The sequence below is a fragment of the Lissotriton helveticus genome, chromosome 6, assembly GCF_964261635.1.
Source record: "Lissotriton helveticus chromosome 6, aLisHel1.1, whole genome shotgun sequence".
NCBI lineage: Eukaryota > Metazoa > Chordata > Amphibia > Caudata > Salamandridae > Lissotriton > Lissotriton helveticus.
The window spans coordinates 86,375,472-86,388,247 of record NC_136067.1 but is presented as its reverse complement, the minus strand read 5'-3'; the positions used below and the strand labels follow the sequence as shown (position 1 = coordinate 86,388,247).

General features: G+C 46.1%; 1 protein-coding gene across 2 annotated transcripts in view; it reads left to right on the top strand.

Moving 5' to 3' along the window:
• Positions 1–12,776, top strand: part of LOC144762257 (calpain-1 catalytic subunit-like) — a 536,001-nt gene that overhangs the window by 451,457 nt on the left and 71,768 nt on the right. For both annotated transcript variants that reach the window (XM_078647402.1, XM_078647401.1), the window contains 2 exons: positions 5,063–5,120; positions 5,957–6,021. In XM_078647402.1, coding sequence (XP_078503528.1) covers positions 5,063–5,120; positions 5,957–6,021 — 123 coding nt within the window. The remainder of the gene's footprint in view (positions 1–5,062; positions 5,121–5,956; positions 6,022–12,776) is intronic.

Below are 12,776 nucleotides of genomic sequence, written 5' to 3'. Positions count from 1 at the left end.
ATATTGCCGTGGCTATGGGGAAATTTATGCAAAAAGTGAAGGCTATTTTATACCTTTTTAATGAATTTTAGCCAATCCTCAAGCAATTTGGGTAATAGTGGGGATTTTAGATTGAATCTGTTTTAGGATGTTTTTATGTGTGCTATGAAATGTTCTTTTAAGACGAATTTTTAATCAATGATATGTATTGTTTGTGGACCAATGGTCCGAATAAACATGAAATAAACTGAACTGAATGGATGGATAAAAGGGCTTGAGGGCTAGATGGACCTCCATAAACTCCAGCATGTTTATATAGTATAGTTGATCCTTGGCTGACGACAGGCCCTGTGCCTGTAGGGCATCCATGTGAACACCCCAGCCCTGGAGAGCATCTGTTATGAGCATTTGCATCAGCATATTTTGTCTGTGAGGGCACCACGGTTGCAAACTTTTTGCAACCTGTGGCAGGGTGAGCTTATTGTCTCAACTGTCCGTAAATTGATTCGACTTATACTCCAGATTCTGTTGTAGCGTTCTCAAGTCCAGTCTGGCATTGGGAACAAGGAATATACATGAAGCAATTGTTTCCAGGAGAGGCGCCATCTGTCTAGCCAATGGGTATGGAGTGTAAAGGAGGTTGGCACACTTTTGAGTGATTGAAGATAGTCTCTCCTACGAAGAACACACTTTTGCGACTTTTGTGTCCAGGGTCGCACCTAGGTAGTATAGTCTTTGACTTGGAATCTGGACTGATTATTCAACATTGACCTGGAGACCTAAAGATTGAAGTGTCTCTATGCAGATGTGGTAGTGTTTTTTCTTTTGATCTGGGAGGAACCTTTTTCCAGCCAGTGGTCTAAGTATGGGTAATCAAATATTCTTTTCCTTCATAAGGCTGCTGCTACAAGGCCATGCACGAGAATGTGAGGGGAACTGATTTCAGGCCAAAAGGTAGCACCTTGTACTGGTAATGCTTGAATGCTACTTTGAACCATAGGAATTTCTGATGCTTCCTAGCAAATCTGAAGTGGAAGTAGGCATTCTGAAGGTCGATGGAATACATCCACTCCCCCTGATGAAGCTGGGGGTATTTCTGGGGGAAAGCAAGCATTCTGTGTTTAGCCTTGCATTTGCATTTGTTTAGCAGACATAAGTCCAGAATGGGCCTGAATTTTCTGTTTTGGTCTTTTTTCCTAACGAGGAAATACCAAGAGTATACTCCTACAGACCTTTGAGAAAATGGGACCGCATCTATTTTCTCCTTGTGATGTAGAGCTGAGACTTTGTTCTGTAGTAGCATCCATTGATGGCAAGAGGCGTCTGAAGGTGAAACACCCCTGAGAAGGGTACTTAAAGCAGAGTGAAAACCCATTCTCTACAAATTTAAGACCCAGTTGTTGCTGGTGATGGTGTGCCATTCATCCAGATGTTTGGTGATACTTCCCCCCCACCGAAGTGGGCAACAGCGGCAGGGGAAGCAACACCTCATTCTTTGCCTGGTGTCTTGAAGGAAGCTGGTGGTTGTCAATTAGCTCCTCGTCTATGCTTTGGTTTGGGGGACTTGTAGTAAGATCTGGCCTGTTGGTGTTGAATCCAGTGAGGGCTTTGTACCTCCGATGTTAGGGGCACCTGTCATAAGGCATGTACCTCTGAAGGAATTCCTTCTGAATTTGTAAGTCATGGTGCCTTGAGTGTGTCCAGCTTGGTTTTCATTTTTGCCATCTTGACATCCAAATGGGAGCTAAACAATGAGTTGTCAGTGAAGCAAAGGTTGAGGATGCGCTGCTGTGCCTTTGGCTTAGGCCTGTAGGGTAAAACCATGATAAACTTCTGGTAAATTTTTCACACGAATATTCGTGGGCAGCCAGGTCAGAGACATCTGCCACCGTTCTCACTATCTAATTAGCGACCAGACAATCCTTTCTGCAAGATCTGACCAGTGAGTCCCAGAGGGACGTATTATACTGTCCCATTAATGTGGGAGCACTAGACACCTTCATAAATAAGGCAAATGTGCAGCACATTTTCCTGCCGAAGGAATCCATTTGTTTACTGTCCTTTTGCGGACAGTCGGTTGAGTAAGCTGCATTGGAGTGCATCTTTTTGGCAGCTGCTATGATGACCGAGTCTGGTGGATGGTCGTTTCTCGGAAATAAAGGGTCTCAATCTGGAGCCTTATATTTCTTTAGAATTCTAGCTGGAGACAGTGGCGCTGAGGGTGGAGTAAGAATAATTTGCATTACTGGTTGGAGCAGACCTGAGACCACAGGAAGCAATGGTCTTGAGGTAAACCTATTATTTAAAGTCTCAAAAATGATCGACGAGGTAGTAGTGGGTGAGGGTATATCAATGTTCAGCTTAGCAGCCCCTCTAACCAATACCTCATTAAACATATTCAGGTTGTCTACTGGGGATATTCTCACAGGTGGAGTGTCCGAAGTGTTGGCAAGTAATTCTTCTTTGATGATTTCATAGAAGTAGACCATGTAGGGTATTGCGTGCGCCGTGGAATGATCAAGACCTTGGGGCAGGAGTACAGGATCTTGTTCTGGTCCTGCGTCGAGACCTACTCCTTGTCCATGGCCTGGTTCTGCGCCAAGGAGTGGTTTCCCTAGGTAACCTGAATCTTGTTGGGGACCTGGGGTGGGGGATGTTATATGCAGAGCATGCTAGAAGGGTCTTAGCTTAGCAGGAGAGGTAATAAAAGTGAATGTCTGTAAATGTCTGGACTCTGTGGAACAGACCCTTTGCAGACACTTTATAGCCATCGAGGAGAACGGCGAATAGGGGTCTCAGGAACCTCTGACTTATGGAAAGATCTTTGTCTCCATGTAGAGGAGTGGGAGGTAGCTCCTGAAGATGCAGCTGAAGCTTGCCCCTTTGATACTTGTCCAGTAGACAGGTTATGCAACGTAGGCCTAATATTGGGTGAATGTTGGCTCGATATCGAAAGATGAGGTGCTGACACTTATGGGGGTGTTGAGGACAAATCACTATGTTGAGCTGGTGAAGGAGGCATTGACATCGAGCAAGAACACCTAGGAGATGCCTGCCTCGACCTCGATTGGCGTCTGGTTGCCACAGACAGAGATGCCTTCTTTGATGTCGAGCAGCACCTAATTGCTGCCGACGGAGATGTCTACCTTGACGTCGAACGACGCCTGTTACAGATGACGGAGACTTTCTCAGTGAAGTGTGTCTCGACGTTAAACAGAAATTTGACATTGTCAATGGAGTCATCATCGCAGTATGACTCGAAGCCGAATGGCGATGGACGGTGGAAACATGCCATCAACGGGAATTCCCCCTGAAAGTTAGCGTTGACTTCGAGCAGCATGCGATAGTGTTTTGCCGTTGATGAAGACTTTTCAGGTGTAGAGTTTCTTGACGTCGGCGGTCTTGCTGGTGAAGAGTGTCTCGTGGTTGAGGGCATTTTGGACGTCGAGCCTGATGTGGAACAAACAGGTATTTTCCTACTTCTAGATGCTGATCTTGTTCTCCTTTTCTGTCATCTGTCAGGAGGTCTGCCCCTGAAAGGAGCCCTGTGAAGAGAGGTAGCTTTCTTGGAAGAAGATCAAAGAGTTCCCCAGCTGAGCCAGTTTTTTGTCTCTCTTGAAGACCATGGAGATGCATTTTCTCCCTATCTTGTAAGGTTCTTTTAGAGAGTTTCTGGCAATGGTGGCCAGACTCGGGCAGATGAGCGTCAGGTAGACATTTGATACACCCTGAATGGGGATCATAGACAAAGCACTTGACAAAAATGTACGGCATTTGTGACAGGTAAAAATATAATTTCCTGTCAGAAAATAAAATATTTGCACTCTAGATGATAAACGATGTTGAGTGTAGTAAAAAAACTTCTTTTTTATTAAGCAATTATTTTGACAAAAGAGAGAGCTCAGCGCTCCACGATCCTCACTAAGGGGGTGGGGAAAAAAACGGATCGAACTGTCACCTTTGGGGAATGATTGGATACTGTAGGTCCTGAAGGTCTTAAAGACACAGTGCCAGTATTCCCTTGTTATGCTTTCAATGCATCCTATTGGCTAACAATGCCTCTGTACTCCTGTGCAGTTTTCTCTCCAATAAAGTCTGTGTCCTGCAATTTATGCTCTCTCTTCCTTATTTACAGAAATGCTTGAGTCTGGTAAGAAACTTATTAAAGGAAAACATCAAAGTAAATTGGTCACTTTTAACCCTTAATGTAGGCTGCTTAGATATATATGTATACATACATCTTTTATGCTATATACATATATATTTATTTAATATGTGCTCCAGCGTCCCTGCATGTAGGCGAGAATATTCAGTGCTTATGACTTTGATGCAGATTCCCCTGGAAAAGAACAAAGATGTTACAACCATAAATGTAGAGCTGTTACAATGACAGCAACCTGTCTCTTGAACGGAGATCTTTATTGTTCAACAAGTTGTTTGAAACCCTCCATTTCATGTAGTCAATTTCTGGGACGGGAGGCAGGAAAACTGAGCTTTTTTCCAAGAAGTAACATCATCAGGCAGAAGATTCCGTCTGTAAGAATTGATAGAAAGCAAAGAACAACTTCAGCTTTGTGTTGTGGTGTAGACAAGATCTTCACTCTTGAGAAGGTCTTGCCATTCAAATGTTGGGGCAGCAGAAATTACCCCCCTTACTGTCTTACTTTCACAGAGAAAAACTATAAAGTGACGTGTGGCATGCTTGAATTAATCTAAAATTGATCCGTTCCAGTTTGCCATTTTCTTGCTTGCTATGCCAAGGCTTATGGATGTCAGCCTTGTGGTCCTACTCAAATAGGGGCAGTCCAGCTTTAGCCCTTCTGACTGGGAGCACAGGCGACCGCAAACATGTTTCAATTTTATCGTGCCTCATTAGAATAGTGTGGCTGTGAGACCTATAGAGAGCTACGGTAACCCAGTTTGGGCATATCCGAACATCAGACCAGCTTACTCCCAGTGCCAAATGCTGTTTCAAAGAGCGTATATATGATTTTAAGACCCTGTATGTCTGGTAGGTGAGTGCAGGGACCAATGAACAATGACGAGAGACAGGCTCACTTACCTTCCTCTGCTTCTCCCGCAGGACATGGAGATCAGTGTCTCTGAACTACAGACAATTCTCAACGATGCTGTGAGCAATAGTAAGTATGGAGCCCTGCGGCTTTCTTGAGGTCCAGCTCCTCTCCATGAGTATCTAAAGCATTCAGAACAGTCTATAAGTCCCAGTACATGCACACATGGTAGTGGAGGGAAGACAGAATCCGAGATAAGGTGGGTGCTAAATATTGGTGATTGGACAGTAAGGCAAGGAGCAGAAGTATGTGATAGACAGGGATGAGAACAGGGGAATATGACAAGATCACAAGGCAGTGGGTGGAGAATCCTATGTGCGTAAGTGTGCATATGTTGGGGTAGTGATAGGAGACTGGATGCATTTGGCCTTCGAGGAAAAATATTGTATGAAGAGATGTGAAGATAAGCAGCACATATTGGAGAGATGGAGAAGAGAGTGGGCGGAAGGGCAAACAGGAACAGACATACGTCTTGGTGTACAGTGAGCTGGGCACGGGTGTCATGGGACTGTCTCCATGGCAAACCACAAAAACCACTATTTAAAATTGTACAAAACATTGGCATAATTGAAGTCTGTGTTTAAAGGATGAGTTGCCATTATCTAATGGCTAATGTTTGATTGAGTATTATTCACATGACCATCTACATGCAACATATGTGTGTGTCTTCCCTTCCTAGCCCCTGAATACCACATTCCTCTGGCAGACACCTCTCTGTTCTCCTCTATGATTCATAACCTCAAGATCTTCCACTGCCATTGACTATTTTTGCCAATCCTGTGTCTTTGTCCATTGATTTCTGTTGTACAGTTCTTCGACACTTAGTAATCAGAGTATAGCTCCACCAGGCTGACATGCAGGTAAGGTTTGCAGAACTATCTCTAACACTGGCCCTTGCCCCCTAGACAAGGACCTGAAGACAGACGGCTTCAGCATGGAGTCCTGCCGCCAGATGGTCAACCTAATGGATGTATCCTACCTTGGTGTCTACTTCATTTACTTGTAGATTTTGATATAGCGTGAACGATGACCACAAATTTGTGTGTCTGAGCATTTAACAAAGTGTGTAATATAATCACAGACAAAAAACTGTGTCCTTGAACCATGAACTGGAGAAACAGCAGTCCTGACCTCTCTAAAAATGAACATAGTCAATGTTAGATTTGAAGACCAGAATTAATGTTAATGGAATATTATCATCCTGGTCTTTTGACTCTAGATTAATGTATGCACTCTAAGAATCTGTATTTGACGCCATAGTCATAGGTTGCGCAAAATGCTGCTTTGCAATACTTTGCGTCAAGTGAGTGTTACATGGGTGTTCTAATACAACCACCTATGCTTTTTTGACACTAAACCGTATCTACTAACATGAGTAGACAGGGTTTGAACCAAAAATTAACACAGTTGGAAAGCAGATGTTAAAAGGAGAAATTCTTTGTATTTCTCCTTTTTACCTACTTTGCATGCATGCTGCACTGTGCAGCATACATACAACATAGGAAAAGGTTTAAGGTGTGTTGAGCCGCCGCATTTTGTACAGGAAGGGTACAATTCCTGTACAAACTCTATGGTAGACTCAGGCATTCAACCTAGCACTATGGGGCTAAGGTGTGTCCCTGGCACACGGCAGCTGAAATCAGCACCGGCGTTAGGAAAAGATGAGGAGAGTGCTCTATCTTTGGGAATACAGTATTTTCATGCTCTCTCCCTGTCATGCAACACAGCATTTTTGGCTGCTGCTCTGCGTTCCGTGACACCTTTCATAATCTGGGCAGAAGAGTACAATAAGCAATATAACAGAGGCGCAATATCAAGAAATAAGTGAATGTCTTTTTAACTCAAACTCAATGCTAAACTTTTTTGGGGATTAACAAATGCTGCTATGCGTTGCTTTCCATACAAGCCAACCCTAATACCATTTAGCGTTAGTTTGTATGGAAAAGTTTTGCATAACTTTGTGTCAACAGGGCGGTACATGGGTAGTATATGTGCGTTCCCATGCAAACACCCATTCTTTTTGACGCTAAACCCCATCTACTAACATAAGTAGATAGGGTTTAGCGCCCAAAATTAATGCTACTAGAAAGCAGAAGTTAAAAGGAGGAATGTCATTTCTCCTTGCATTTACGACTTTGTATGTGTGCTGCACTGTACAGCATGCACACAAAGCAGAAAACGGTTTCTTTTATTTTTATTGCATGCAACATATGCAGTACATTTTGTATCAGTACATGTTTACAGGCATAGTAAGTGCAAATCTGTCATATAGCCAGAGATATAAGAGGCGAAACTCAAGAAAACAAACAGCTTCTGCGATACAGTACAACCGTGTCTCTTTTAATGCTATTGTCCCCTCAAGTGAGCTCGCCCAGCACTGAGGGCTCATCCTGGTAGTCACTGGGCTCCTGAATGTGCCAGCATTTGCCATCACACTGCAGGGGGCCTCATACCATCTCTGGGTGCTTAAGTAGATATCCAGTCAGCGGTGCCCAGAAGTCCCTAGGTCTGGAGGCCACTGGTAGTTCGTCCGCATATATATTCAATTGGACCCTACATGAACTATCTCCTTCAGCCATTGTGTCCCGTGGGGGCTGTCCTCCCTCCCCAGTGCTTCACCACCAGCCATTTTGCCAGCAATGTTGTGCCAGCCACTAGTCTCCTGTTGCAGGGGTTGAGAGGCTTAACTAGGCCCAGCAGGCAGATGTTCCGAGTGCAATGCACAGTCTCCAGCACAATTTGTATCATACTCGCAGTCGCTTTGACCCAGAAGGCGTGGACAGGTTTACATTCCCAAGCCATAAGTACAAAGTCAGCCATATCTTCACCACATCATACACAACATAAATCCGGTCTTAGCTCATATTTCTGTAATTTGACAGGCGTACAATACATTTGATGCAAGAATTTAAAATGAATTATACGGAGGTTGCAATTTGCTGTGAGTCGCCCAGTAAAGGTGCAATATGCCTCCCATTCCTCACAGGCCAGTGGTACGGCCATCCTTTTATTCCACCTGCAAAAACCTCTGAGCCAGTCACCTCGTTTTCTTTTTAGGATGCATTATACAACTTAGTTATTAAACCTTTACTGTCTGAGGCAGTTAATATCACCTGCAGCACTTTTAGCATCGCCAATTCCGCTGGGAACCAGGGGTTGCAGTGATCTGACTGCAGCATGCAGCTTGGTGTACATGAACCCCAGCATTGCTGTGTATGGTCGCCCTGCCGAGAATGCCTCTAGTGTCAGGAACTGGCCACTAATGTACAAATCACCCAGCTTAGTGATGCCGATGGCAGCGAGGGTCGACAGCGCCCCCTGTTCATGTGCTATGGATATGTCCAGATGTGCCGTGATGGGCATGGCCGGTGCATATAGAAGTGTCCGTCCAACCAGGGCACCTAGGTCCCTCCAGGCTTTAGAGGTACAGGCTAATGTGTTGAGTTCCTTCCTACTAATGTCTGATCTATTGAGGAGCACCATGGCAGTCAACGGGATGGGATGCACAGTGTCAGCTTCCACAGCTAAGTATGAGAGGTATAGCTAAGGAAAGTGCCAGTAATGCGCAAATTGCGCTTGCACACATAAATAATGAAGGCATTGATCCAGGCCCCCGAACTTCCCCTGTTTATATGGTTGGACCAGGATGTCCCAACTGCATATCGGTTGTTTGCCCGCCCACACTAGGTTTACTAAGCATGTTTTGAGTGATTGGAATATAACTTTGTTAAGTATGATTGGAATATTCCTAAATAAATAAATACATTTGAGAAGGATCAACATTTTCGCGGCTGTAATTCTCTCTACAAGATACAGGGGGAGTCGGGTCTACCTGGCCACTTGGTCTGTCAGCTTTGCTATAGGCCGCCCATAATTCCTGCTAATAACAGTCTCTGGGTCCTTGTGCACCCAGAGGCCCAGGCATCCTACATGGTCGTTTGTCCCAATTTTTCCAGAGGCCAGAGTATCTGTCACAGCGTACGTACTCCCGCAGCAGGGGCTACATATGTGTCTCAGGGCAGGGCCGGCTCTAGGCTCATGGTGGCCCTGGGCAGGGAGCGTAGGTAGGGGGCCCGGAAGAGGGGGTCCAGGCGGGGCGGAGCGCGTAGGCCAGTAAAGAGGGGAGGGAGTCAGGGTGTTTAGAAGTGGAACAGAGCCAGAGGCCGCCAAATCCCTGCCAGGGGCCACCACGCAAATATGTATCCATCCTCAGAGGATTAATATATTAAGGATATATATTGGCGTGGTGGCCCCTGGGGTTTGGTGGCCCTGTGCAGGTGCACAGCTTGCACATGCCTAAAGCATGCTCATGCCCTGCTCAGGGTCCTTAACATATAGCAACATATCGTCCAAATATAATGATATGGATGATGGTCGTTGGTGAGACTTGAGTGTGGCCTGTGTGTGTCGCAGCCTAATCTTGCATGCCAGTGGCTCAAGGGCCAGCGAAAACTACATGGGGGAGAGGGGGCATCCCTGTCTGCTTTCACTTCAAATTTGTATGGGAACGGACACTATTTTGTTGACACAGATTCTAGCCACTGGGAGTGTGTATAGCAGCCGCACCCATTTTTAAGAAGGCGGGCGGCATTCCCATTCTCTGCAGGACCGCAAACATGCATCCCCACTGTACAGAATCGAACCCCCTGGCTGCATCCAGCAGCACCGCTGCAGCCTTAAGCTCTGGGTTCATGCAGCACTGCGAACAGTGTGCGTAGATTGTGCGAGGTAGATCTTTGAGGCACACGATCTTGGAGGATCAGATTTGGCACTAGGGGTTACAGTCTGTTTGTAATTATTTTGGCAAGGATTTTGGTGTCGATGTTTAATAATGAAATTGGTCTATACAATTCACACCGATTGCCCTCTTTATCTGCCTTCAACAGTGTCACTATTTATTCTTCCCTCAAGGAGGGTGGCAGTACACCTCTGTTGTATGCCTCCATGTACACCTCCAACAATTTCGGAGCCAGACATACGTCTTGTAAAATTTCTCTATCAGGCCATCAATTCCTGCCGCCTTGCCATTAGGCAACGCCATAATACCTTTCTTGACGTTGTCTACTGCCTAGGGTTGAATTAGATACTCTCTTTGTCCAGATGATAGCCAGCCCAGGTTGATATCCTCAAAATATTGGGGTATGTCACTTTCCGCAAACGTCACCCTACACCCATATAATCTGGAGTAAAACTCTGTGAATACTTTTAGGATCTCAGGTGTGGGGTAGTGTTTGCTGAGCGTATGATCCACCAACTCAGCTATGTGTTCCTGTTCCCTAGGCTGCGCCATTTTACTTTGCTGCCTCCTTCCCCATACGCTCTAGCTCCCCACCTTCTAGATCTATGACATGTTGGGCTAGTTCAGCATGTTCAGAGACCAGCTCCCTCATCTGGGGCACCAGAGCATGTGTGGGGTTGTGCTTGTATCTTTGCGCAAGTGTATGTATTTTGCCTTCTACATCCTTTAAGCTATTACATAGCGATTTCAGTATTCCAGCTTGTACCCCCATACATTCACCTCTGATGGTGACCTTGAAGGCCTCCCACAGTGTCCCGACTCCCTCCACCAAGCCTTTATGTTCAGAGAAACAATTTGTGATGGCTGGTCCCACAGTTTACGAAATAACTGGTCTATCAGCTAAGATGGTTGCAGCCTCCATTGGAATGGTGGCCTGGTGCATGTGGGGATTGCTAACTCCAGCATCACCGGAGCATGATCTGATGTTTTGGCCAGGTGCCTGACCCCTTCAGTCAAAGTACTCACTTCCCTTGAAACCAGCCAGTAATCCAACCCGGACCAGGAGCCATGGACTGTGGACATATAGATTCCCTCCCTGGTAGTTGGGTTCCGACACCTCCACACATCTACTAGCCCCTCAGCCTCCATCATTTCCCTGATTATTTTACCTGCTTGTTTACCATGTGTGGTAGAAGAGGCCAAGCGATCCAGTTGTGGGTCCAGATACACATTTAAATCTCCACCCCAGATCACTAATGGCGTCGATAGGCTAGCTATGCGCCTCCAGACATCATTATAAAATTCAGGGACTATGTTGGGGCCATAATTGTTTACAAACAGAATTGTCTGCCCACCCAGGCATCCTTGCATCAGGAGCAGCCTTCTGTGATCATCTGCCTCGATGTGTGTCAAGACAAAAGGTGTTCCCCTTCTGACTAATATCAATACACCTCTGGAGTATGCAGATTATGAAAACACTGCCCTAACCACCGCCCATCTTTTCCCTACCTTGTGCTCTGTGTGTTTTGTGAGGTGGGTCTCCTGTAGAAACGCCACCTGGATATTATGCGTAATCAAATATGCTAGGATATGTATTGTCTTAGGATTGTTGAGTCCCCGCACATTCCACGTAATAAGTTTAGTTAGGGAGCCAGTTTGTGCCATTTCCTGCGATTGGTTATCCAGGATACCCGCCATATTGCATTGCCCCCAATGTTAGGCCCACTGACCAGTCATATACCTTGCCTGTACTGCAGTCGCAACGTAACTATCCCCGGTAATCCACCCCCACCCACTTCAGCATACCCAACGTGCTAAAGACAGTCCCAAACAGCCCTAACGTGCCTACACCAGAAAAATATCCCCATTGACAGTTTTGGGGTACTCCCATGTGGGGGCACTAGTGCACATAGTCTTTGTCACTTACACAATGTTTCAGCAATGCTCTGTCCCATCCTTGGCAAAGTTCAATGCCATTGCGGTCATCTGACATGGCATGTACCATTTGAGCACCTCCATGACACGTGCTAGTCCACTACGTGTGGTAACTGCAAACACAACAATGATGGACAGAATGTGGATCAATGTCACACATTCACCCCAGTCCAAAGATCTGGGCCCAAATCCATCGTTTTTCCACTCCACACCACCCTGGGTTAGACAATGGCGATATGCAAATCAGCGCTGACCCTGTGCCCCATGGGAACAGTCCAGTCCGAACTACAAAAGCCATGTCCTTCCCAGAACGGAAACAAGCATCCGAGGACCGGCCCGGTTTCGAGGTAACACCTCTCTTCAGCCCGGCTAGCTTGATTCCAGTGGTGTGGAGTAACTGGGACTCACGTCTGAGCATCCCCAGTACACTTAGAGCGGTAACTGCAAACACAACAATGATGGACAGAATGTGGATCAATGTCACACATTCACCCCAGTCCAAAGATCTGGGCCCAAATCCATCGTTTTTCCACTCCACACCACCCTGGGTTAGACAATGGCGATATGCAAATCAGCGCTGACCCTGTGCCCCATGGGAACAGTCCAGTCCGAACTACAAAAGCCATGTCCTTCCCAGAACGGAAACAAGCATCCGAGGACCGGCCCGGTTTCGAGGTAACACCTCTCTTCAGCCCGGCTAGCTTGATTCCAGTGGTGTGGAGTAACTGGGACTCACGTCTGAGCATCCCCAGTACACTTAGAGCGGTAACTGCAAACACAACAATGATGGACAGAATGTGGATCAATGTCACACATTCACCCCAGTCCAAAGATCTGGGCCCAAATCCATCGTTTTTCCACTCCACACCACCCTGGGTTAGACAATGGCGATATGCAAATCAGCGCTGACCCTGTGCCCCATGGGAACAGTCCAGTCCGAACTACAAAAGCCATGTCCTTCCCAGAACGGAAACAAGCATCCGAGGACCGGCCCAGTTTCGAGGTAACACCTCTCTTCAGCCCGGCTAGCTTGATTCCAGTGGTGTGGAGTA